The 27,540-nt window shown below is 37.2% G+C and overlaps 1 protein-coding gene and 1 long non-coding RNA gene across 2 annotated transcripts in view; one reads left to right on the top strand and one right to left on the bottom strand.

Annotated features, from left to right (window-relative positions):
* LOC116421992 overlaps positions 1-14,903 on the top strand; it is a 64,898-nt gene extending 49,995 nt beyond the window's left edge. The window contains exons 2-4 of the long non-coding RNA XR_004232597.1: positions 4,633-4,728; positions 5,643-6,010; positions 14,544-14,903. This is a non-coding gene — a long non-coding RNA (uncharacterized LOC116421992). The remainder of the gene's footprint in view (positions 1-4,632; positions 4,729-5,642; positions 6,011-14,543) is intronic.
* Positions 11,669-27,540, bottom strand: part of TMEM26 (transmembrane protein 26) — a 58,619-nt gene continuing 42,747 nt past the window's right edge. Inside the window, exons 5-6 of the mRNA XM_003755059.3 lie at positions 25,086-25,162; positions 11,669-14,824 (exon numbers count right to left, since the gene is read on the bottom strand). Of these exons, the coding sequence (XP_003755107.1) occupies positions 14,412-14,824; positions 25,086-25,162 (490 nt within the window). The 3' untranslated portion in view covers positions 11,669-14,411. The remainder of the gene's footprint in view (positions 14,825-25,085; positions 25,163-27,540) is intronic.

Genomic DNA, 27,540 nt, shown 5'->3' with positions numbered 1-27,540 from the left:
ATCTTTTTGGGATACAACCTCAGTAGAGAACCTTCTGGGTCAAAAGGATATGCACAGTTTGATAACTCTTTATGCATAGTTCCAAATTGCTCTCAAGAATGGTTGGATCAGTTCGCAATTCCACCAACAATGCATTAGTGTCCCAATTTTCCCACATCCCCGCCAACATTCATCGTTATCTTTTCCTGTCATCTTACATTGACCTAAGTTCTTAACCCAAATAAATTCTGGGGTAAAGAATTGGCCCTAACTAGATGCTAGTCTCCTTTATGTCAAGCCTTATCCAGCCCTGATACATATAATAAGCCATTTCTAGGCTAAATGTCCTTCTCTAGCTGAGATTGCCACTTGTATGCTCCTGGATCAAGCAGAGCAGGCCTCCTCACCACAGTTATCCTACTTTTATGGAGGAAGGTTGGCAAGGTTAAGGTCTCTTGCTTGTGTCATAGAATGGTAAGAACAAAGGAAGGGGATGGCAGAGACTTCAACAGCACCAAGGAGATTACTGCATGAATTCTACACTGGATAGTGATGCTCTGTCAGAGAGTCAGGGGCTGATGGGTGGAGGAATGAAAAAAGAAAGGAGTTAGCACCTTACTTTTCTCAACAATAATATGAGAGTTTTGCATTAGATGAAATCCTTATTTTTAAATGCATTATCCTTTGTTCCTCTTAAACTTAAAATTATGTAGCAATATTATTCCCGGAAATGCCTTATTGCTTAACTTCAAGCAAATCCAAATCATGATGACTAAAACAAAAGCTTCAATATTGAAAGAATATTTCACAGAAGCTTTCTTATACCAAAAACAAATGGAAAAATGGGCCATCAGATACCATTTTAAAGGTAAACATTTGACATCCCTTTGATCAACAGTTCTCTCTGTGCTGTTTCTACCTAGTGCTGCTCTAAAGAATTAAAAAAGGCAGCAAATTTTTTGTTAATCCCCTGTTTCTCAGAAATTTCAGATATATTAAGGCTGCCAAGGATAATACCTTTACAAGGATCAAGTGTGGAGATCTGACAAATAGTCCTGGAAACTTCTCTTTGGAGAGAATAAGGCTTTTAGAGTATGGCCCATATATGCAAACCAGATTCGACATATTGTAAATCGACTGTCTTTTGCCTAGAAACCTGTATTATATTGTACACAGTAGATGTTTAATAATTGTTGAACGGATGAATAAATGAAGTCAAATCTTCCATCCTAATGATTCTGTGAACTAGATGGTTTTTATCTTCCCAGTCATAAAGCGATGCTTTCTCTCTGAATTTTTCCCAGAAGTATATAACATTTTAGATGGTGAGGCAATTTTCAAATAGTAATTCTAATAGCTGACATTTCTATAAGGTAATTTAAGTTTTTCCAGGGTGCCTCTGCAGCAATGACAGTCAGAGAATTTGGGGGATAGTGATATGCAGGAGACCATTTGGTCCACTCTGTAAGAACTCTTGACTTCCTAATCATAAGCCTGTATCAATTTTGTGTGGACACAATTGTTTGAATGATTTTTGCCCATTCGTATCTGAGCTCCTTGAGATTTAAAACTAGGTGTTCATCTTTCTTTGTCTCTTTAGTGCCTGGCAACTGGTAAATGCTTAATAAGACTTTACTGATTGCCTGACTGCCTGAGTGCCTGACTGAGCTGATATTTTTTAGTACCTCCTATAGATGTCCGATCCTCACCATATAGAACGTAATCTACTCTGGCCATCTTCCCCAATCCATAATATTCTGCAAAACCATTCCCTGCCCTGTATCACATGATCTGCTCACCTAGCCAGTGACCATCATATGCAGTTCATCCCAGTGCATAGTGTGAAGTTAAGACTCCATTAACTCATCATATTAAATATATATAAAAGAATCAATAAATAACTACTCTAATCATGAAAACAAAGGTGAACCATTTCAGTGAAGTGGAGGGGACACAACTAGGTTGTAGCTTAGATACTTTTAAAGATATACCCCTTCCAGGATGGTAGATTGAGGCTAATTTTTAAATTCTCTCTACACATCTCAAGAAATACTTCAATTCTCCCCTCGTTGGTCAGTCTGGGTATTCTTTCCTTGATAAAGGAAAGAGAGCACTATTTTTATTACTGATTTTTATTTGAAAATACCAGCTCCACAATTTAGAACTAGGCCCAAAGGGCTATCAAACTGTGCACACCCTTGATCCAGCAGTGTCTCTACTAGGTCTCTATCCCAAAGGGGTCATAAAAAAGGGACAAGGACCCACAAGTACAAAAATGTTTGTGGCAGCCCTTTTTGTTGTGGCAAGAAACTGGTAACTGAGTGGATGCTCCTCAGTTGGAGAATGCCTGAGTAAGTTATGGGATATGAATGTTATGGAATATTATTGTTTGTAAGAAATGATCAGCAGGATGATTTCAGAGAGGCCTCGGGAGACTTACAGAACTGATGTTAAGTGAAGTGAGCAGAACCAGGAGATCACTGAGCACAGCAACAACAAGACTTGTGATGATCAACTCTGGTGGATGTGTCTCTTCAACAATGAGGTGACTGAGGCTAACTCCAATAGACTTTATGATGGAGAGAGCCATGTGCATTTAGAGAGGACCATGGGGACTGAACGTGGATCACAACATAGTATTTTCATCTTTTTATTGTTATTTTTTTGCTTTTTTAAATCTTTCTCATTTTTTTTCTTTTTGATCTATTTTTCTTGTACAACATGATAAATATAGAAATATGTTTAAAAGAATTGCACATGTTTAATCTATATTGGGCTATTTACTGTCTTGGGAATAGTTGTAGGGGAAAGGGAGGAAGAAAAAATTGGAACACAAGGTTTTGCAACAATGAATGTTGAAAATTATCTTTGCATATATTTTGAAAATAAAAAAAACTATTATTAAAAATTTTCAAATAAAGAAAAAAAAAGAGAAAATACCAGTTCCATTTGGTAAGATATTAAACATTGGCAAATAGGATATAGGAAGAATTAAATAAACAGATGTGAAGACTTCAAAAAAGATATTAATGGAAGGCTGCAGAACAATGGGCTAAATATGGCCCTGACTTCATCTCCTCTCCATAAAGCCGGGGGGAGGGCCAGAAGCATTGACTATACCCATAAGGAAAGTGGACACAAGCTTGGAAAGTCAAGGTTCAAATAAGCTGGACTCGAAGGCGAGGCTAAGGGAAATTTGCTTTATCATGCAGTACTAATAATGCAGTGGGCAGGTAGAGAGTGAGTATAGCAGTTGATATAGCTAAACCATATAGGAATGACAATCCAGGAGAGAAAGGAGGGATTTATACCTGGAGCAAAAGGTTTGAGTACAGATGAAAGAAACATGAAATTGGAAGTTAGGGCCAGAGAGTGCTGAGTAAGCAGGATTTTAGGATCAAAGAGTAGATTGGGTACCAGGTTCCACTTGCATTGTTGATGTGCAGACACTGCCAGAGATTTCTCTTCCAGTGTCGGGGTTTCAGCGTGGAGAGCAGAGGCATAAATAGCAGTTCCAGGTTGTCGGACAAGCAATTAAAGAAACATGACCCCCTGGGGCACACTACAACAAATTCAGTTGCTGATGTGAGATAGCTTAGTACAAAAGGGACTATAGGACAAGGTATGATGGGAAGCTCTCCTGTGGGGAGAGGTCAAGACCCTTGAGTTTACTCAATGACAAGAGCCACCACTGGGACAGGAAGCACCCCACTTGGGGTGGAAAAATGAGCTACTTCAGAATACAGCTACTGCAGAGAGCAAATTTGTCATCTGGCAGCTTCACATTTTAACTAATTAATGTTGCTAACCAGGTCCTAAGCTCCGATGTTTCTACCTGCTGAAAAGTCCTGTTGTTGTCAGCCATCTTTAAATTTCAGGGCCCTGGATAAAGTCCCAGTCACCTGGCCTAGTTACTGGTGTGGTAATGGGCAGTTTCAAACTGGGAGGTGCTGGGTAAAATAGACAGATGTTTGGTCTAATTGTGGGCTTTGTGCACTAGAACTCTCGGTGTTTATGGTAGTGGACTGACATAGGGAGAGACTTTGATTTCCTTATTTGACCAATCAGAGAAATGATAAGAAAAGTTGGCATTCCTCCAAATGTGACAGTATCACTATACCAAATGGAAGTGGGCACCCAGTGTTTAATCCTCAGTTCTCCTTCCTAAAATATTATGTGGGAAAATGTAGATCAATTATCCTAATATCTATTTATTGATGAATCAGTTGCTCCCTTTGCACATATTAATAAGCAAATGTAGTAGTAAAAAGGAAAAGTGGTGCGTGGGGAGTTTAAGCTTGCTGGTTTGTGAATATAAAGACCATAACACATGGAAAGCTGAATCCTGGGATGTGACCTTCTGGCATGGATAGATGTTGTTACTAAGGCAAGTTAAATATAGTGTAGAAAAAAAATACTGCCTAGAAACTGAATGAGTAAAATAGACGAGGGATATGAATATGTATTTCTATTTTTTATCCACAAACTCATTTTTTTTCAACTTTTTCACTGAAATGCACACATTTAGCCCTGGGCACATAATGACTTTTCCTTGAAATAAAAAGGGAGCATTGGCTAGAAGCAGGATTGTCCAGAGGAAAAAGGACCCTTGTCAAAATCCTGGTCCTACTCTTGCCTATGTGTGTGACCCAGGGAAGTTATGGTGAAGTGACAAGAATAGTGGACTTGGAAAGAGAAGATTCTGGATTCAAATTCTGGGTTCCTCACTCATTACCTGGCTGACCTTGGGTAAGTTTTGAATAACGCATAAATAAAAGCTTTATGGAAAGGGTAGAGAGGTATGGATTAAAAGATAATATAATTGTAGGCATTTGAAATTAATTGAATGGGCAGACACTACGAGAAGCTGTGAATAGTTTATGGTGAAGTGAGGGGTCCCCAGTGGAGAACACTAGGGATCTCTCCTTGACTCTATGCTGTTTAATATTTTTATATCAATGATTTGGATAGAGGCATAGATGCATGCTCATCAAGTCTGTAGATGACACAAAAATGGAAGTGATTGTGAATACCCCAAGCCATAGAATCAGGATACAAAAATCCCTTGACAGGCTAGAGCACTGAGCTGAATCTAACAAGATGCCACTCAAAGAGCTAAATGTAACACTTTATACTTGGATTCAGAAATCAATTTCCCAAGTACAATTGGAGGAAGTAAATGTAGAAAGCGGGGTATCTGACAAAGTTCAGGTTTTAGTAGGCCAGCAGGGTAATATAGTGGCAAAAAAAAGAAAGAGAGAAACAGACAGAAAGAGACAGAGAGAAAAAGGGAGGAAAGAGGAAGGGGGAGAGAGAAAGGGAAGGAGGGAAGAAGAAAGAAAGGAAGGAAAAAGAGAGAAAGAAAAAAGAAAGTAAGAAAGGAAGGAAGGAAGAAAGAAAGAAAGAAAAAGAAAGAAAGAAAGAAAAAGAAAGAGAGAGAAAAGGAGGGAGGGAGGGAGGAAGGAAGGAAAGGAGAAAGAAGGAAGGAAGGAAGGAAAAAAGTAGGAAAAAAGAAAGGAATGAAGAAAAAAGGAAAAAGCCAATATGATTTTGGTCAAGGCTCTGGGAATTAGGAACTGTTGATCCCATAGGGGCCATTTCTGGGTCTTTGCACTGGCAGTGTTCCATGCCTAATACTCTCCCTCTTTACTTCTACCTTACAGAATGTTTTATTTCCTTCAAGTTGAAGGTCAGACATCACCTTCTACATGAAGTATTTCCTGATGCCCTGCATTATAGCTAGTCCCCAAATGCCTTATGTTTTATTTACATACACATACATATTGGTTTTGTTGTTACACACATACATGTGTTTATATGCAGATGATACATGTGGATGTACACACCAATGAATACCAAATATTCTTCTGTGTTTACATAAATATACACAGCTCCCTGCATTTAGAATAGATAGACAGAGAGAAATAATTCCAGAAATGATGGAAATCCAAGTATCTTTTTCGTGGGACAGCCGGGAGATCAGCATCACAGGACTGAAGAGCAAATGTCATGAAGAAAGAAGACCAGAAAGGTAGGAAGGAGATAGCTTAAAAACAACTATGAATATCAAATAGAGTGTTTTGTATTTGATCCTGGAGGCCACAGGAAATCTCTGGAGTTTATTCGAATGGGGGAACTGAAGTGGTTGGAAGATGACTGGTGGACGAAGGAAGGATGGATTGGAGTAGGGAAAGACTTGAGATGGGCAGGTCCTCCCTCTGCTATTGCAGGAGCTTAGGCACAAATGGTGAGGGGGGCGGTCTTTGGCTAAGTGGTGGCAGTGTCAAAGGAAAAAAAAAGTCATATTTGAGAGGTAGAAAAGATAAAAATTGACAGGACTTGGCAATAGATTGGATATAGCCACGAGAGATAATGGAGTCCAGGATCACCACTAGGCTAAAAATCTGAGGGTTAGGAGAATGGTGTCTCCCTCTACAATAATAGGGAAGAGAGAAGGGGGGCGATTGAAAGAGAAACGATAAGGAATCTGGTTTGGAGCATATAAGAGTTTAAGGATAGATTTGACTTTGTTAGAAGCGGGGAAGAAAAAGCAGATTCTCATGGGTACCATGTTCCTGCTAAGTATTCTCTTCTTCAGGCCAAAAGCTAATCCTTAGATGACATAAAATGGGAACCTTCACCATTTTGTTGGTCTCTTCTGAACACTCTCTAGCTTAGCAATATTCTTCCTAAATCATGATGCCCTTAATGAATGCAACCCAGCTTTCCATGAGTGGCCTGACTTGGCCAGTGTACAATAGAGCTAATGCTTCAACATGGATAACATAGAATGAGAGTCCATTAGTTGATTTGGTTCCTGTCTCACATTGATGAGCTTCCATCCATGAGCCACACACTTTTGTTTTGCAATTGCTGACCATTCATGCTTTACCCATCTTGTCTTTGTGATGATGAGTTTTTTGAACACAAGACTAAGATGACATTTGTCCCTAGCAAATTTCTTCTTTTAAGATGCATCTCAATGTTCAAACCTGTCAGGTTATTTTCAGACTCTTTCTCTATCTCTCTCTGTTTCTCTCTGTCTCTCCCAGTTTTGTATCATTTGCAAATTTACTAAGCATGAGTTTTATCCAAGACATTGATAACAATGTCAACCTAAGGTGAAACATAGTTCCCTTGATAGCTCACTTCCTTTCAAATAGAAATGGAACTTGGCCACTTTTCAGTTAGGATTCATCTTAGAAACAAAAAATGGTTTAAAAGGCTGGAGGACATAAATCCTATCATTTTTTTTCCTCTGGAAAAACATCCTTCATTGTTTTTTTTTTAATAAGCAAAGCAAATTATACCTCTATTGAAAACGGGCCATAGATATCAACAACAAGGTCAAGGCTGAAGCAGAAACAAATCCATTTGTCAATCAGATGATTCTGTTATGGCTAAGGAGAGCTCAGACTCCACCCCCAACCTCACCCCCCCATGCTGACCCCCACTAAAGCTGAATTATCACATAGGTCAGAGGCAGGAAGACAGACAGAAAAAGATGCTAAGATAAATATTTTATATAAAATATTTTAATGCATGTAGCAAACTACAAAGGTCAAATGGAGAAAGTTATATAAATAACTCAAAGTGGGTGGATATTCACCCATGGGTGTACATCTTTTAAATTTGAAAAGAATAAAAAAATAATTTTTTGTTAATCTGACATGGCAGTAGATTTGTTGATCTTGTCTTCTTTTAAAACATTCCAGAAAGAAAAGTTATCCTGGCATGACAGATCCATGATATTCCAGTCTTGATCAGTTCACTATCCAAATATCCATGGGATGTTTTCTTAAGGCACTTATTGGATGGAAGAAATCTGTTTAAAACCAAAAATTAGAAACCTCCCCTACTAGGCCACTTTAACCTAGGGTGGGATGGTTCAGATAACATGGTTTGCGACATTATGAATATTAAATATAGCAACTAGAAGTAAAAAATGGAGGTATCACCAGGGGTACAATGAGGACTGTCAGTCAGTCAACAAGAAGTTTTTAAGCTCCTAGTATCCAGCATTGTGCTAACCATTGTGTTATATTTGCAGTGCAAGAATGTGGCTTCAAATTGTATTTTTGCCACTTTTAACTTGGGAAACAAACATTAGGTGACATTAGGCGGGTCTTCAGTTTACTCATCTATAAAAAGAGTGGGGTTGAACTAACTAGTTCCCTTCCAAACAACCAATCAACATACAGTATTTCAATGCTTGCTGTGTGCCAGGCCAGTACTTGTGCTTCTGATTCTAGCCCCATGATGCTCCATTTGCTCATGACTCAAAGTTCAAATTTTTAATTGTTGCATTTCAAGGTTGATATTATATCCATCAAAAGAAGAACTATCTTGTTTTCCTGGATTTAGATAGGAAAGAGTCACAGAGATAGAGAGAGATAGAGACAGAAAGACAGAAATAGAGAGAGACAGAAGGAAAGACAGAGACGGGGGTGCAGAGAGACAGAGAAAAAGACAGAGGGAGAGAGAAAGACAGAGAGAGGGCAGAGTGAAAGAGACAGAAGTGTTGGTAATATGGCTTTTCTGTATTCATATTGTACCCCATAAACTTACTGTGTAACCCCTCTTAGTCCCTCAGTTTTCTTATCTATAAAGTTAGGGGATTAAATTAATGATGCCTTAGGTCCTGTCGTTCTCTAAATCTATGACCCAATGAGTCAATGAGCTCTTCGTTAATACTTCCATCAGGGAGCTAATGAGTCACCTAGAAATGGAGAAGGGAGTTTAAAAAAATATTTTGCAGTGTTGGCCCCAAATATAGACTTGTATTACGGCCCAATGGTGAAAGTGCCATTGTATACTTGTCCACAAGGGTCTTTTCAGTAGTTAGGAAAGGATAATAAATATTTAAATCCTGAATTCTACTGTACAGCTACCATGTCTTGGGGCCCTGCCAACCCAAGTAGTGGAAAGAGCTCTAGTAGTTTTAGAACTTGAGTTCAAGTTACGTTCCCAACAAGTCACAACTGTGTGATCCCACACAAGCTTCTTTCCCTCTGAGCCTCAGTTTACTTCTATGTAAAATAAAAATAATAATATGTGCATGACCTACCTTACATGCGCAGGGAGAAGATGGGAATAAGCAAATACAAAGCACTTTACAACAATAAAGCTCTTTCTAAGTGTCAGCTGTTAGTTTTTACAGAGCTGATACCAGCCAGCAGTTAATCACAACACTGAACTGATGGGTAAACCCCAAGTGCAGAGAAGACTTGATGCATAAAACTCCATTATGTAGGATGATCCTAAAGTTATAGGCCAATAAAAATCACTGCTGTGTTTATTCTGCCCCCAACACAGTTGAAATAAAAACAAAATTAAAAATACCAATTGATGAGAAGCTGCCTGTCCGCTTTTTTGGTCCTAATCTGAGATTTCATCCAGGTGGTCTGTTTCTCCACTAGTACAGAAGAACAACCCGCATGATATTTCTTGTCCTGGAGAGTGGCTTGGGGCACTGTAGTGCAGTGTGGTGGAAAGACCATCAGGATTGGAGCATCAGGACTTGAGCAGGACTCCCAATTCTATAAGGTCCCAGTGTGACCTTGAAAAAGCCACTTAACTTCTATGAATCTCAGTTGCCTCATCAGTAAAATGAACGGGTTGGGCTAAATGGCTTATAAGAGCCTTTAAGTTCTCCCTCTCTTGATTCTCTGATTAGAGAGTAAGTGACTTATTCATCATCCCATAGCTCAGAAATACAATTTGAACCCGGGTCTTCCCAGCTTTGCATCCATGGCATCCCACTGCCTCTTGTGTTTTATCTTATTTTCTCCCAATATAGTAATATATTTACAAGAAGGGAGAACAAAGCAAAATTATCAGTCCCAGGTTGTTTTTTAGGAACAAAATAATAACAGACATTTTATTATACTTTAAATTTGGCAAAGTAAAAAAGGTTTTTATTTAAAATTTATAGATTTAATTTTAAAAAACTGCCTTGTAAGCATTCTCAACTCTGAATCTTGCAACTACTACTGAGTATGTCAAGAACTACTAATATTCTTACAGGTGAGGAAACTGAGGAAGAGGGGGACTTACTCATTAGCACACAGATAGTGAGCATCCAAGGCAGAATTTGAACTCAGATTTTCCTAATTTCAAATCCTAAGCACTGTTCACTGAACTACTCATCCCTCCCAGGTATATCTATACCCAATGGATGCTACTTGTCCCTTTCCATTTATTCCTATTTCTATTTCCAAAGAAAAACATGACTAATGTAGGTATGAACTTACTCATCCCAAAGTGGTATAGCATGTTTGGATTTTCCCATGGGAGAATAATCATAGCAGATATTTATATAATCTTTCAAGCAACTGTTTTTGGTTTTTTTTTTCCTTTGTGTCTCTGCAAACAGCAAAGACAATAAATGTTTGTTGGTTGATTAGTATATTTACTTTGGTAAGTTCTGAGACCCCAGAGGATAAGAATCGAGTTTTTTTACCTGTTTCCCCAATTGATAGCACAGTACATACTGTGCTTTTTGGTTGATTAAGTACAAAACACTATTATGTCAATTATATTCTTTGAGCTTTACAATAACCCTGTTAAGTAAGTGCTATTATTAATCCCATTTCTTTTTATTAAAATAGATAATGAAACTAAGGCTTGAGGAGGTTGGTAATATTAATTGTAACAATTTAAATAGTACTGGAAGATTTTACAAAAGATATATATACATATAAGTTATGTATATACATATCACAACATATGATATATATATGTATGTATGTATGTATATGTATATACACATATCACAACAACCCTATAAGATCATATTCCCATTTTGTGGATCAGAAAGCTGAGGTTGAAAGGTTAACTAACTCCCCCAGGATCACACAGCTAATAAGGCAATATTGGAAAACAGGTCTTTCTGACTCCCGATCCAGTGCCCTATCCACCCTACCTCCAAGTCACTGTGTACATTCTCTCCAGGTTTGTGCCACTATGCAATACCAGATTGATGTTGGGCACCATAATAATAACCAGCAACAACAACAACAAAAACTATAATAGTAATTGGCAAAGTTAAGAATGAGATGAACAAAGTCCCTTTTAGAATTTGCAAAATATTTTACCCACTTGATCTCATTTTTCTTCCTTGTATGTCCTCCAGCACTCCAGACAAGCTGGCATCCTGGGCAATACTCCCTTCCCCCAGCCCTTGCAAACCCTCCAGAAGAGGGCCAATGATCAGATGCCTTATTTAAGCTCTAAAAACCCATTCAGAAAGCCTTGCCAAGTCTCCGATTGGGATCCATCTGAAAATATGCTTACACCAGTCATACCCTTCTTCAGACTGAATCTATTTTTGGAGAGTCAATGCTTGTTTTCCTGGAAGAAAATATTTAAATGTGAAAATAATGCCAGGAGCAAATCCACAATAACACCCAGCTTACAAGAGATGGAGGAAAATATGCAACGTGGAACCCAAATGCACACAGGCTTTTTTAGAAAAAAGAGCTACTACTTGGCCTTCAGTGATTAGCTAGTCATTGTAAACATCTTGCTTTTTGAAGTTGATGAGTTCCTTATATTCACATAAATATTATATTCTCACTCCTAAAATTAATATGGAAGATTATAAATGCATCCATTAGTTTCATGTGTAAGTACATCCTCATGTTTAAATAAGAAAATAGAGAAGGAGAAGAGGGAAAGGGGGAGAAAGAAGGGAGAGAGAGTGACAGAGAGAAGCAAAGAGAGGGAGAGACAGAGAAGAGAGAGAAGAGAAACATATATCTGAGAGCAAATAAGGACTTGGGATGGAATTAGGTGATAAAACATGAATTTCTAAAAACTTTCTCTAACATGTCCACATGTCACATTGTAGGGAGAATTCAAGATAAAGTCCTCAAGCCCAATTCAAATTCACCTCATGCCTTAGTTCTAAAGCCCACCTTAACCTATGACAATATAGGCAAGAAAAAAATTACAAATTACTTTAGACTTTTAACAAAAGTTATCCAAAAGCACAACATGTTATCACTACATTCATAGCAACAGAGATTTAGATCTGGGGCTTAAGATTCATCTAGTCCAGACTTATCAGACTCCAAAAGAGGAAACAGGCTGATGGTGAAATCTCTTGAGGAAGGTCACTCAGGGAATAAGTAGCATAGCCCAGAAAGAGGGTCTATCTTTGGAATTGGACAACATGAATTTGAATATCAACTCTTCTCTTTAATATTATAATTTGGAGTAATCCCTTCCTCTCTGGTGGTCTCAATTTCTATTTCTATCAAATCAAGATGAACTCTGGCCTCCACTCCAGCTCTCCATTTTTGATTCTGACTCGATTACCTGTGTCTCCATTACGAGAGTCTAATACAACCTAATGCAAAAACTCTCACCATGTACAAAAGCAGATAGTTCATTACCCCATAAGGCAATCCATATTGATTTAGGGCACTTATAATGATTAGGAAGTTAAGGCTCAAATTGAAGTAACATCTGCATTTATTGCGATTTCCTCTCATTGTTAAGAATGCAACATATTAAAATGTAGGCTAATTATTGGAAAAGTCTCCAAGATCAGCCATGCAGAAAGGTATGCAGGTATATGAAAGAAATAAGGCAGATGTTTCTAAGTTAGAGAAATGAAACTCATTTCTTGGCGGGGATGGGATTGGGGGAGAAGAAATGACATTGCATATGGTTCTGATTGGCTTTTTCTAATTTGCTGGCTGGGTTAAGATCTGCCCCAACCTACATTACCATCAGCCTAGGGTAAAAAAGCACTTGGAAATGGTGGTTCAGAAGGAACTTCAGTGTTATTCTCTTGTGGTGGTAGTGACCCAGAAGACCACAGGGGCTCCAGAAAAATGTGAAATCCTAGTCAGGCAGGTGGGGCAGTGCATTTAGAGTAAGGAAGACCTGAGGGAACAAGATTTGAAAATCTTGCCTCATACATGTCAGTAGCTGATTCAGGGTGAATTAGGCAAACATTTGCCTCAGTTTCTTCCTCTATAGAAGAAATACTTACAGCACCTACCTCACAGATCATTGTGAGGATCAAATAAAACAACACAAAAATGATACATCAAAGCTACCTTTTATATTCAACATTCTTTGTCATCACTCAGTAAGGCAAACAAGGTCTATAGTATTGATCTTCATTCTGAAGATTTGAGCTTAAATCCAAACTCTGATGTTTATAGCTTATAATCTTGGGCAGTTCATTTCTCTTGGTTTCCATTCCAAAATGTAAGGCCTAAGCTTGATGACCTTAAGGCCCTCTGGAGATCTTATGATCTTTCAGGTACTCAGTCTCCTAATCTGTAAAATAAGTGGGTTGGACTCAGCCAGCCCTTATAAACCAACCATAATCTATAATTAGGAAGCCTCATGGCTGTATACTTCCAAGAGTGTAGAGAACAGAAAGAGCCACTTTTTTGGGGGGAGAACCAGTGCTTCCGATACTAAAATGGATGTAATTACACCCATTTCAGGTAAGGTGACAATATCATTGACAATTTATACCCTAATTATGCCATGACACAGAGAAAATTCACTGTAACACTCTCTGGCCAAATATCCATTTTTGATATTGTTGCCATGGGATTTCAGCCCCTGTAATATCGTTTCACCTGACATGGCATTTTTTACGGAACCATTGGACAGGATGGGGATGAATGTAAAATAAAGGGGTCTCACTAAATTGTGTCCAACTATTATCATAATATTTCTTGAGAATTTCCAGGTCCAGTAGCAAGATTTTTTTTTCCTGGGATGACCTGTGCTGCTATAAATGGGCATTTTGCCCACAATGACATGATTTTATAACCTTTTTTTCTTTCTTTCATCTGTTCTGCATTCACTGAATGTAACCTTTTATATCACAAGAACATGGTAGAAATGGAAAAGGAGACTTCTTAGTCTTCTTAGTCTGCTGCTAGAGACAAAGTCCAAGGCTCTGTATTTTCAGGCGATCTTTTTGATATTTCATCTTTCTATGCACTATTTTCCAAGGACATGTAACCAAAACCCCTGACAACACCTCCATATATTGTTCACATGTATTCAAAGCTTTTGTATCTCCAAACTGATACTTTCTGATTCCATCAGATGAAACTTAGAAGGATAGCAATCAGACAAAGAGTCTTCATCCATTCTAGTCATTTAAAAATAAATCTCTTGATGATTCTTCAAAATCTTTTCTTCTTCTTTTTTTTAATCTTTAAACAAAGTTAAGATTGGGAAAAACTGAGCCAAAATGACTTCCATTCAGATACTATAACAAGTCTCAGAAGTTAAAAGATCTAACTTTGCAGAAGTTTATTTTCCAGTAGAATATAAACTTCTTGTAGTCAGGGATTCTTTTTGTTTCCCAAGTGTCCAACACACAGAGTACTTAATAAATGCTTGGCAGATTGCTAAAATAGCTTATTATTGTGAAGACATAGTCTCTGAATTCAACAAATTTCCCCTGTCCCTTGGGAGTCCTCTAAAGGAATAGAAGCGTCTTCTGTGACCTCATCATCTCTGATCCTGAGTGAAAGTCCACATTCCCCAGGTTGACTCAGCAAGCTGTCCTCTCCTTTCAGACTTTGCTGCTGCTTCCTCAGGGAAGCCTGAACGTCCAGCACCAGTACAGTTAAACGATAAAGCTGCAATATCACGACAAGGAAGTTCTTCGCCGCAAAGAATACCAGCATCTGGTTGATCACTTTAAAATAGATCATTAGAATGAGACGAAGGACCAGAAAAGGCCCATCCTGGATGAAGAGGCTGATTCCAATGTTCCACAAGTCAGCACTGTACTGGCAGAAGAATAAACTGATGAACCCTTTAGACGTCACAGATGAAGGGCAGACAAAATGTTGTACTGTAAACACAAGATAGGTCTGTTAGGATACTTTCTAAGGGCACAGACAATGATAAAATATAAGCCACTAGAAAACAAAGACTATTTCAGATTTGCCTTTGTTTCTTTGAAAATAAACACCCAGTTATGTTTTATTAGCTTCTCTTACAGAGATTCCTGCTACTGTGGCTGTATCTTTAAAAAAACCAGAATTTTCTGAAAAGGGTATTTTGGACTGGTGGTTTAGAGTAAATTTTAACTGTCTTACTATGAAATGTTTTTGCCTAATGAGGCAGGTACAATTATGATATATGAGAAATTATGAGGAATCTGTGCAAAAGATAGAAAGGTAAGCAAAAAGTTGATGGATTGGAATCTTTTTAAGGTGTTCTACACATTGTATGTATTCTACACCTGTGAACCTAGCTCTGGGAAATAATGTTAATAGTGGCTCCTGTAAATTTATTAGTTGGAAATGCCTGTGATTTATTTAACTTCTGACCTAGCATATAGGATGAGATTATTATGAATCAATTCATAGCAAATAGATAGTTCACACTCAAAAATGATACTCATATTAACCTCTAATTCAAATCCCAAACTAGTAAAGTATATAGAAAACATTTTTCTCATGTATTTCAACTTCAAAATAATATGTTAGCTAGATATTAATGGCTTGAGTGTTTATTTTATGTAGAACACCTTAGAATGTGCAAAAGAAACAGAAGACATCGTTCTGATTCTACTCCCAATGATTTTTCAGTAAAACTCTTCTGAGGATGAATATAGAAATATAGGGAAATAAAGCAAAATGAAATCTCCCCTGCCCAAGAACCCTACCTTCTATAGGGAATGACCCTATGGCATTTCTATAGGGAACCTCTGATGAAGACATAAAGATCACCTATAGTTCATCACTACTATAAATTAGATATCAGTTAATGACAAAATGGGTGACTGGAGACAAAAGAATGACTAAGTGATAAATGCTAAGAAAAGTAGAGATAGTATCACAATAAAGAAGGAGTGTTGGATACAGGAGAATACTTAGTGGATACCACCCCCACCCCATCTCCCATCCCCCCATTCTACAAAGCTTTATCTACTTGTATCTAGGGAATAGTTTTAATAGTATTTCATTTTTCCAAATGCATGTAAAAATAGTTTTCAACATTTGTTTTTGTAAAACTTTGTGTTCTAAATTTTTCTGCCTCCATCCTTTACCTCTCACTTCTTCAAGACAGTAATCAATCTAATATAGGTTAACTAGGTACAATCCTTTTATACGGATTTCCATATTTGTCCTCTTGTGCAAGAAAAATCATACCAAAAGAGGAAAAAAGTACAAGAAAGAAAATAACAACAACAAAAAGGTGATTATATTATGCTTCAATGCACATTCAGTTTTAGGAAACAGTGGTAAAAATAAAAGTTATATTTGAAAGAGTTATAGAATGAGTGGAAAAGAAATAAACACTATAGACAGGAATTCCAGGCTTCTCACTGGAAATCTCTAAGCAGAGTGACACCTAGAAAATATTCTTTTCTAGAGTAGATCTAAATGGCCTCTGAGATCATCTCATCTCATAAGATCTAAATTCTAGAACTAAAAAGGACCTCTGAGACCATTTATTCCAACCCATTCATTTTACAGATAAAGAATTTGAAGGTCCAGAGATGTTCATGATCTCCTAGGTAACATGTGAGAGAACTTTGATTTGTACTTGGCCTTCTTTCCACTGTACCATATCACTTCCCACTCAAATTCTAGGATTTTTGAGACCATGACTTCCCTATACATTCAACAAGTTTCTGGGGGGGGGGGTAGGGTTTAACAGTGATCTATAATTACTTTGTACCAATTCAATGAATCAGTAATTATTTTTAATCATCCTCAAAAATGTTTGGAAAGGAAGTAATCATCAAATGATAATTAACATGATACCAATGACCTAATGTAAGTATAAAGGGTAAATGGGAAGATAGAAGGACTTGGAGACCAGAGCAAATTACAGAATGTTAAGTCAAGAGACTCTCAGGTGGTCCTAACGTTTAACAGTCAGTAAAAGGAAGAAACTAAGTTCAAACACTTGGCTAAGTCCAACACCCTGATTTCATTGTACTTTACCTCAGTTATGGAGAGTACTCAGCACCATTCAGTTAAAATACAGTAAGACCAGGAAGAAGAACTACCTCTTTAGGCTTCAGTAGAGAGGGGCTATGGTATAGTAGAAAGAACAATCACCCTAGTTTTGGGGTAGTTTGAATTCTGCCTCTGGTACATACAACCATTTGATTATAATCTAGTCCCTTTATCTCTTGGATAATAATAACTACATGTAATACCTACATTGTCTGCCTTCTGGGGCAGGATGGTAACTACAATGGAGACATGAGATAAAGCTCTGGATGTGTTGATATTTCAGAATTTTGTATTTTATAAAAAAAAAAGGTCTACCCTCCAATAGTTGTCTAGATGATGAGATGAAAAAAAAAAACAAGTTTATGCTCATAGTAGACATGTTTTTCTAATGTAAAAAAAGAGAACTTCTTCATGATGAACACAATGGTTGTTTTATTGTTTTGTCTTCATTTTTTATTAGGTTTCACAGTTTAAAGGGAAGACTGGATATAATTACCACACAACAGGCAATTTCATCAACAGCTGACACTTTTTGTTTTAATTTCTCTAATATAAATTGAATTCAGGGTCAAGGATAGAAAATAATACCTTTCATAAGAATTATGGCTCTCATGTGGGCCCCCTGAACAAAGCAAGTAACTCCTTCTAATGGCGTCTGCAAAGAGTCTTGACTGGCTTCAAGTAGTGCCAAAAGAACATGCCCTTTGCCGGAAACACAATATTATCTGAGTCACAAGTCCCAAATGCCAAGATGGCCAAGTGAAGAAGGAACCCTCTGAAGCCTTTCCTAATACCCCTTCAATCAACTAGAGAACTGCCTCAGAATTGGTGTAGGAGCAGGGAAACGTTTACCACATGTCAGAAAAGGGCTGTCTCAATGGGCTGGGAGGATAGAGAGGACCAATAGAAGCAGCAGCACAGCACCCAGCCTCCCAAAATGAAGCCGGCAAAAGGACTCAGACTGGGACAATTCACCAGCAAGGACACTTCCTGCAAACCTCCAGCCCCCTAGGCAAGTGAGTAGTCTGTGCAAGGCAGCAAGGTGCCATCCAGCAATCTCAACCTCAGTACATCACGATCTAGGCCTTGACCTTCTTGCTGATCAGTACTGGGGTCCACCAATAGTGAGACCTACTGTTGGGGCCTACCAGCAGAGAAACCCTGTTTCCATGACAAACTAAGCAGCAGAGCCCTACCCCAGGGCAAACCAGCAACAAGATCTCTCCTCCAGGACAAGGCACCAAAAAACAAAACAAAACAAAAATCTGTTACCATAGCAACTCAGCAGAATGGACCCCTCCCTGGATCAGGCCAATAGCTAACCCCAACACCCAGAGGAGGCCAATAGGGAGGCCCCATTACTCAGTGCAAGCCAGAAGGGAAGCCTACCTTCTAGAGAAAGCAAGATGCTGAACCCAGTGAAGGCTACCAGTAATAAAAAAAAAAAAGCCCCAGCACAAAAAGCTTGGGACAGTGCAGAACCAGAGCTCAACTATCACTTAAAAATACCAATCACAAAAGGCAGGAAAACGAGCAAAAATCAACAAAAAAGAGAGACTTGCTATAAAAAGTTATTGTAGTAAACGAGGCATAAACTTAAGATGAGGACATTAGTGTCAAAATGGGTAAATGTGAAGCCTCAAAGAAAGATGTAATCTGTTCTCCAGGCCAAAGAGAATTCCTGGAATAGCTTTAAAATTATTTTAAAAAGCAAGTTAGAGAAGTAGGAAAAATGGGAAAAGAAATAAGAATAATACAAGGTAATTATGAAAAATGAGTCAATAGCATGGGGAAAGATATAAAAAATTTTACCAAGGAAAATAACTCCTTAAAACTTAGAATTGGCCAAATGGAAAAGGAAGTACAAAATCTCACTGAAAAACAAAATACCTTAAAAATTAGAATTGAACAAATGTATAATGAGCAGCCTCTGAGACATCAAGATACAATAAAACAAAATAAAAAAAATTAAGATAGAAGAAAATGTGAAAATTATCATTGGATAAACAGCTAACTAGAAAATAGGAGAGGTAATATAAGAATCATTGGACTACCTGAAAGCCATGATGAAAAAAAAAGTCCTGGATAACATCTTTCAAGAAATTATCAAAGAAGACTGTCCTAATACATTAGGGGGTAAAATAAAAAATGGAAAAAATCCACAATCATTGACTGAAAGAGATTCCAAAATGAAAACTCCCAGAAACATCATAGCCAACTTGTAAAGCTCACCGATCAAGGAGAAAATACCTCAAGCAGCCAAAAAGAAACAATTCAAATATTGTGAATTATACAGGATCTGGCAGCTTCCACATTAAAGAACTGGAGGACTTTAAATAAGATATACCAGAAGGCAAAGGAGTTAGGATTACAACCAAGAATCACTTACCCAGCAAAACTTAATATAATGTTTCAGGGGAAAAAAATGAAATTTGATGAAATGTAAGACTTTCAAGCATTCCTAATTAAAAGACCAGAGCTGAATAAAAAACTTGAACTAAAAATAGAAGTTTCAAGGGAAATATAAAAAGGTAAAAAAGAAACATAAGAAATTCTATAAAGGTAAAGTATTTCTATTTCTACATAGCAAGATATTTGTAACTTTTAACTTTATTAATATAAGAGCAGTTAAAAGGAGTATATATAGACAGAGAGTATGGATACATAGTAACTTTCTTGGGATGATATACCCCCAAAAAAACAAAATAAAGGATTGAGAAAGATAATTGAGCTGGAAGAAAAATTGAGAGGAAATTGAATAGGGTAAATTATCCCACATAAAAGAGGCACAAAAAAGCTACTATTACAAAGGGGAAGATTGGAGGAGGGAGCAAAGTTAAACATTACTTTCATAAAAATTAGCTCAAAGAAAAAATAATATACATACCCATTTGATTATATAAATCTATTTTACCATATACAGAAGTAAAAAGGGATGGAAATAATAGAAGGGGAGGGTTGACAGAAGGAAGCATAGTTTGGGAAGGCAATGATCAAAAAAAAATGCTTGTGAAAAGGAAAAGAGTGGGGAGTAAGGGAGAGAGAGAGGAAGAAAAATATAATGTAGAGAAATAACTATAAATGGGAATGGGAAGAATTCACCCATAAAATGAAAGCAGGTAGCAGAATAGATTAGAATAGAATAGAATAGAAAAGCTAGATCCTACAGAATGTTGTTGAAAATAATTACATCTGAAGCAGAGACACATTCAGGCTAAAAGCAAGGGACTGGAGCAGAATCAACTTTGCTTCAGACAAAGCAAAGAAAACAGGGGTAGGAATCATCATCTCAGACAAAACAAAAACAAAAATAAATTTAATTAAAAGAGATAAAGAAACTATACCTTTCTGAAAGTCATCAGAGAAACTGAAGTCATGTCAATACTAAACATTTATGCATCAAATAGTATATCATCAACATTTTTGAAGAAATTCAATGAGTTACAGGAGGAAAGTACTAATAAAACTACACTAGTCAGGGACCTCAGCTTTCTCTTCTCAGAACTAGATAAATCTGACTACAAAATAAATGAGAATAAAGTGAAGGAGGTGATTAAATTTTTGAAAAAAAAGTTAGGTATATGAGGTCTCTGGAGAAAACTGAATAAAAAGGGAAAGGAATATACTTTTTCTTAATAATATATGGCACTTACACAAAAACTATTCAAAGAACAAATTATAAAAAATAATTGATAATTTTATTAAAGAAAATGACAACAATAAGACAACATACCAAATTTATGGGATGCCACATGTACAAAAATATTTAGGGCAGCCCTTTTTGTAATGACAAGAAACTGGAAACTGAATGGCTGTCCATCAATTGGGAAATGGCTGAATAAATTATGGTATAGAAATATTATGGAATATTATTGTTCTGTAAGAAATGACCAACAGGATGATTTCAGAGAGGCCTGGAGAGACTTACATGAACTGAAGGAAAGTGAAATGAGCAGAACTGGGACATCATTATACACAGCAACAACAAGACTATACAATGAACAATTCTGATGGACATGGCTCTCTTCAACAATGAAATAATTCAAACCAATTCCAGTTGTTCAGAGAGCCATCTACACCCAGAGAGAGGACCATGGGAACTGAAAGAAAAGCTGAAAGAAAAAGCTTTAATTAAAAAAATTTTAAAAAGAACTAATTTATGGGATGCAGCCAAAGAGGAACATAGGGGGAAAATTCATGTTTCTAATTGCTTACATCAATAAAATAGAGAAAAAATAGATCAATAAATTGGGCATGTAACTAAAAAAAATTAGAAAAAGAGCAAATTAATAATCCCTAATTAAATTCCAAATCCTACATTCTAAAAATCAAAGGATAGATTAATAAAATTCAAAGTAAAAAAAAACATTGAATTAATAAATAAAACTGTTACTGATTTTATGAAAAACTAGTCAGATCTTTAATTTTCATTTTTAAAAGGTAAGAAGGAAAACCCCAGATCAAAGAAAAAAATTTACAAGCAACAACAGCAACAACAACAAGTATGATTCAAATATGCTGGAGCTATAATTAGAATCACAAAAGATTTAAAGTAGTTACAATAAAAAAGAATACAGGTCCTGAAATGCTAGATATTGAAAACCAAAAGGGGGGAAGGAAAGGATAGAATTTGGAACTCAAAACTTTAAATAAAAAAAATAAATAGAAATGTAGCAATTTTTGCTTAAATGCCAGAAGGGAATTGTAAAGCACTTTTAATGAACTCAGGCTAGAATTAAAGATTCATATTTGTAATACCAAAAAAAGTCCCATTGCTCTCCATGCCTCTCACAGCTGTATGACATTATTGTCCCTGAAAGTTTATAAAATCTCCTTTTGAAATAAAAAATTTTCTCACAAGCCTCCATACCACAAAATGTGGCAAACAGTGGGGTAAGTGCTTGTGGGCAGCCCAGCTGGGGCCTGGCATTCTTTCTTCCTAGGAACTGGTTGGGCAATGGTCACTTGAGAGGGATCTGGGGATGATGGGGTCTGATTTCTGAAGCAGGAGAGCCTCCAGTTGAATGGGCACACATCCAGTGGCTTGGTTCTCTAGCAGTCTACAAGTGTGGAATGTGAGCTTATTACTTTGTTTTGCTTGTTTTGGGCATGAACTTGCAATTAATTTAGGGCATAAAAAGTGTCATCAAAAGGAATGGTGACCTAAGAAAATGATGGGTCTGTCAAAATAGCAAGCATGAGGGATAATTGATGGACAACCCATGAAATTTCCTGATGTCTATTCAGTCTTCAACACGACCCACAAGCATTCATTAAGCTCCTATTATATCAAGTTCTAGAAATGCAAAGAAAACCACTAAAGGAGGTTACATTCTAATAGGAGGAGACAACATGTAAATAACTATGTATAGGCAAGATCTATACATGTAAATGGAGAGGAGCAAAAAAGGCTTCTTCCAAAAGATTAACTTCAAACTCAGGTTTGAGAGAGGAAACAGAAGTGAGGTGAGGAAGATTACTGGCAGTGAAAAGACTTGTTTCTTCTTTTTTTGAAAAGGACCAAGAGAAGAGATTAGAAAAATAAAGGGCTGTATGTGAAGACTCAAGGAATCAGAAGTGGGGATATATAAAAAGATTCACAAGGTAGGAAGGACACAAGCTGTGAAGGAATTTAAAAGCCAAAGTATTTCATATTTGATCTTCAAGGTAAAGGGGACACAATGTTGATATGCTTAGTTCTGAGCTATTTAGGAAGATCACTTTGGCCACTGAATGAAGGATGGATAACCATGGGAAGAGCGTGAGTCAGGAAGACTAATTAGAAGGCTATTGCAGTAGTCTAGGCATGGATTAATGAGAGCTTGCTCCATGGTGAGAGTTATGTGGCTGGAGAGAAAGGGAGATGAAGAAAGAAATGCCAAGTCTTGGCAATACCAAGAGAACTTGAGAAAAGTGCTCATGTCTTTGGAGAAGGTGGACATTACTGATGTGGGGTAGGATGGCACAGAAGAAACAACAGTTTCTAGTTTTAAATCTAGAGATCTCAAATGCCATCAGTACATTTTACAGATGAGGAAACTGGGCTGGGTGGGTCCTACTCATTAGGATGGGGGAAAGTATGTAGATTTTAAGAAATCTGAGCTCTAATCCCAGACATGATTCAGGGTACTTTGGACAAATCCTTTCCCTTATTTGGATCTCAGATTCCTCCAATCAAAAATGAGGGATATTGGAGATACAATTTGCCTATAGGGAGTAAGCAATCAGAGCAAGATTTGAAGCAAAGTCCTAAGATGTATGGGGAGCTACGGTGTTAGAAGAAGAAGCTTCATTGAGATGACAGATTCATCCAAGTATAAAATTATGTTTCACTGCTGCTTCAAGTGGAACCATCTCCTTAATGCTGGCATGTGTGTGTGTGCATATACATAATTATATATGTATATTTTTTTCCCACAAGGCTTTTCCTGGAACCCCCAGTTTATAGTGCCAAGTCCTCTAAAACTGGTTTCCATCTACTCTGTATATAACGTCTTTGTTTTAATGTTTATATATTGTTACCCCCATTAGAATGTAAACCCTTTCAAGTAAGAAATTATTTTGATTTTTCTTTGTATCTCTGGAAATTCATACAGTTTCTGGGACAGAGTAAGGACTTAATAAAAGTCTCTTGATTGACTAATATTTAACAAATGGAAATAGATATGAGATGCAGTCCATGGGAAGTTTAGGAATTACTCTGAGTTTTCATTCAAGAATGGAATGTCAGGAAATTTGTGAAGAGTTGAAAGGTACCTTGGAGGAAATGTAATACACCATATGCAAAAAAGAATCCCTGCTACAACATATCTGACAATAGATTGGCATTTAAGTTCTTATTAGAAAACTTCAATAAATGCCAGGTCTCCCTCCCTTAAATTTTCCCTGTTTGTGTGTGTGTGTGTGTGTGTGTGTGTGTGTATGTGTGTGTGTGTTTGTGTGAGTGTGTGTGAGAGAGAGAGAAGAGTCAGGAGAGGAGGGAGAGAGAGTAAGTAGTTTGTCTTAAAGACATAAGATCTGTCATCTCCAGGCTAAAATGAAAGGGGAATTTTAGTGATGGAGAAAATGGAGTGAATGAGGAAAAGGGAATGAGCCAGACAGGTTTGGGCACAAAATAGTAAAGTGAAAACTCAGGCAGGCCCTGGGACATGGCCACTGGGAGATAGAGAGACCCTGAACATTTGGGGCCAGCACTTAGTCATCAGCATGGAATAGCAGAAATAATTTTTGGAATCAGAAGAATCAGCTTCAAATCTTAGTTCTCTCCCCTCTGTAGCATTCCTTTTCAGTATACTCATTTGCAAAATGTAAGGATGGAATGAGATAATCAATTAGATTTTTCATGGCTCATTATCTATAAAGTGGAGAAATTTAGATCATTTTAGGGCCAAAGTTTGGCAGTTTGGATCCATTCTAAAACAGCTCCAATTGGGTTCTGAAGTTCATTACAAACCTCCCCCCCCTAAAATTCTTAGTACATATTTGAAATTATCTTTATTTCTTTGCAATTCAAAATTTCCCAAGTATTGCTAGTGTGGACTCATTCAAGATCCTCCCTATCTGCACTAACCCTTACCCCCTTTCTCTCTTGAAACCACTCAAAATCAATATGCAGACGTGAAAAGTAGTTATTGGCAATTTCCAAAAATGTCTATGTTTGGGTCATGATAATGGCTGTCATGGCAGCTCTGATAGCCAGGATCTCAGTAACAGTAATGAATGAATAAAGGATTCCATACTGTACTCAGAGTTATTGCACCCTTTTTTTGCTTCAGGCTCCTGGCCAATTCAGTTAAAGAAATATTAAGTGCCTACTATGTGCAAGGCATTATTCTGATAATAGAGATTCAAAGATAAAAAATACCCTACTCTGGGACTTTACATTCAGGGAATGACAGAATAAGAGAAGAGGGAGAAAGGGAAGGGGAGAGGAATAGAGAGGAAGACTATGCATTCAATTAAGTAAATTCAAACTATATAAAGAAAGGAAAACAATTTCAAAGGGAGGAAATATTAATTATGGGATTTCAGGCAATTCAGGCAGGAGTAAAGGAGGACATGTCAGGCATGCAGTCCATTCAGGCAAAAGCATGGAGAAAAGAGATAGAATGCTATTTGCAGTGCAAAACAAATACAAACCTGCAAGATCAAGTGGAAACTGTAGCATGCTCCAGCTCCAAATGGTAAGGATTGCATAAACCAGTTCAGGGCTATTTCTGGGAGAAACACAACATTTGAAAATATTCATAAAAACATTTCAGAATACCTGAAGAAAGACACAATCTTCCCCACCCAGATACAACTTTGTGAGTTTCTTAGTGGGTTTATGATAGGGTGGAGATGTACACATTTGGAGCTTTAAGATCCATGTGCAAGTTGCTGAAGATATGCATGAGCAAGATGAAATGATGATCTTCCACCTCATTGCTTCAAAGATTCAATTCATTGCAATTGGTCAAGTTTGGCCAAGGAATTTCCTCTCTCGATTTCTGTTTTCCTCCCCTATAAAATGAGGAAGAAGAACCAGATAATGGCTGAAAAGCTCTTGGTGTGTGTCTTAGTAAGTTTATTTTATATGCATGGCATAGTGGATTTAAGAGTTGACTTCAGGATCAGAAAGACTCAAATTTAAACCATGCCTTTGCCACATACTTGCTGGATAAGTCACCTCATCTCTAACAAACTCCAAGGAAGTTCTAAAGTGAGAATTTGCACAGAAGATGAAATCAATTTTGTATTGGTACAGAGAGCCTCACCAAGAGCTTCCTATACCAATGATATCAAAAGTCTGGATGAAAACAAAGAAATGTGTAAGCCAGGGTTTAAGAAAGACAAAAAGAAAATAGTCCCTGCCCTTAAGGTGCTTACATTCTATAGTGTTTAAACAGGAAACAAATAAATAATGCATGTACAATGGAATTGCACAGTGGAGAACATTAACAACTGGTGGAGGAAGGAGCTAGGAAAATCCTCATATAAGAGCAAAAAGTTGACAGCACAGTGGATAAAGTGCAGGACATGGAGCTGGGAAGAACTGAGTTTGACCCTGAGCAAGTTACTTAACCCAATGGTTGAGAAAGAGAGAGAGGGAAATAAAGGGAGAGGAGGGAGGGATGGAGAGAGGAAGAGACAAAGGCAAGTTAAATTTCATTAGGGTGAGTGCTTCTTCTAACACTATAAATCATAAAATCTCTATAGTCTGGCAGATGGTCTTTGAGATTGAGTGAGACTGAAATGTTCCTTACCCTACAATCAGTCTTGAGATGAGCCCTCTCTGAAATGTGTTGTTGGTCCTTCCTTTCAGTCATATCTGACCTTTAATGATACCCTTTGTGGTTTTCTTGGCAAAGATACTAGAATCATTGACCATTTTCTTTCCCAGCTCATTTTATAGATGAAGAAATTGAGGCAAACAGCATTAAGTGATTTTCCCAGGGTCACACAGCTAATAAACATGTCAGATTGGATCTCAGATCCCACTGAGCTACCTAGCTGCTTCTCTCTGAACTTAGTGAGAATGATTTATCTCTTAGCCAAATTCAGCCACAAAAGGTTAGTTCTTTAAAGAATTGCAAACTAATAACAATTAAGTAAAAGCATGCTGCAAAGCACTAACAACAATAGTTAATATTTATATTGTGCTTATTATGTGCCAGGCACTGGGTTAAGCATTTTACAGTTATCTCATCTGATCCTTACAACAACCCAGGAAGACAGGTGCTAAACCAAGGCAAATAAGTCCTTTGCCCAGTGTCACACAACTAGAAGTCTCTGAGGTGGGAGCTCTTTCTAACTCCAGGTCCTGTGCTCTATCCATGGTGCTACCTAGCTCCCCAATGATTCTCATATCAATTTAAATTACAGGTGAGAAAAGTAAGATTCTAGGATTTGTCTAGACTTGGGGACGCTCTTCCTCTCCTTTTCCCCTCACCCCCAAATCTTTAGTCTCTTCACAAACAAATATATCCAGTCAGCAAAGCAAAATATAATCTCCTTTTCTTCTTGTCTCTGCATCACAGTGAATGTGTATAACAAATGTATTTATTAGCATCAAATCAAAACAGGTTGGGACCGTTTTTAAAGTGCTTTATTTTATTTGTATATGAACTTAAGATGCATTTCTTTTCATATACAAATGACATGTGAACTCATACAAAATATGGGTGAGTTTGGGTAGATGGGGGGTTGGGAAAAGCAATTTTGGAAAATTTGAGGTCCCAAGATGTTTTGAGTTGGAAAGATCTGAGATAGTAGGTCAATAAAGGATCAGTCCACAGGACAGGTCTAAACCAAAGAACATTAAAAGGATAGAAATAAATAATCAAAACTAGATGGGCAGCTACTCAAAAAAGCAATAATCAGAATCCCATCATTCTGAGGGAACTTCAGAAGGAAATGACCCAATACAGGTTGGTTGTTAATAACTCCACTAAATTTATATTTATTTACATTTATATAAATATTTATAATAAATATAATTATATTATAAATTTACATTGGATAAAATGGAAGAAGAATTGATTTAAGAATGACTGTTCATAGATAAGAGATGCTTGAATATGAAGATCCTCTTCCCCTTCCCCCAATTTCATCC

The sequence above is a fragment of the Sarcophilus harrisii genome, chromosome 2 (genome assembly GCF_902635505.1).
Source record: "Sarcophilus harrisii chromosome 2, mSarHar1.11, whole genome shotgun sequence".
In the NCBI taxonomy this organism is placed as follows: Eukaryota; Metazoa; Chordata; class Mammalia; order Dasyuromorphia; family Dasyuridae; genus Sarcophilus; species Sarcophilus harrisii.
The sequence above is the reverse complement of the archived record's forward strand: the minus strand, read 5'-3'. Positions and strand labels throughout refer to the sequence as shown.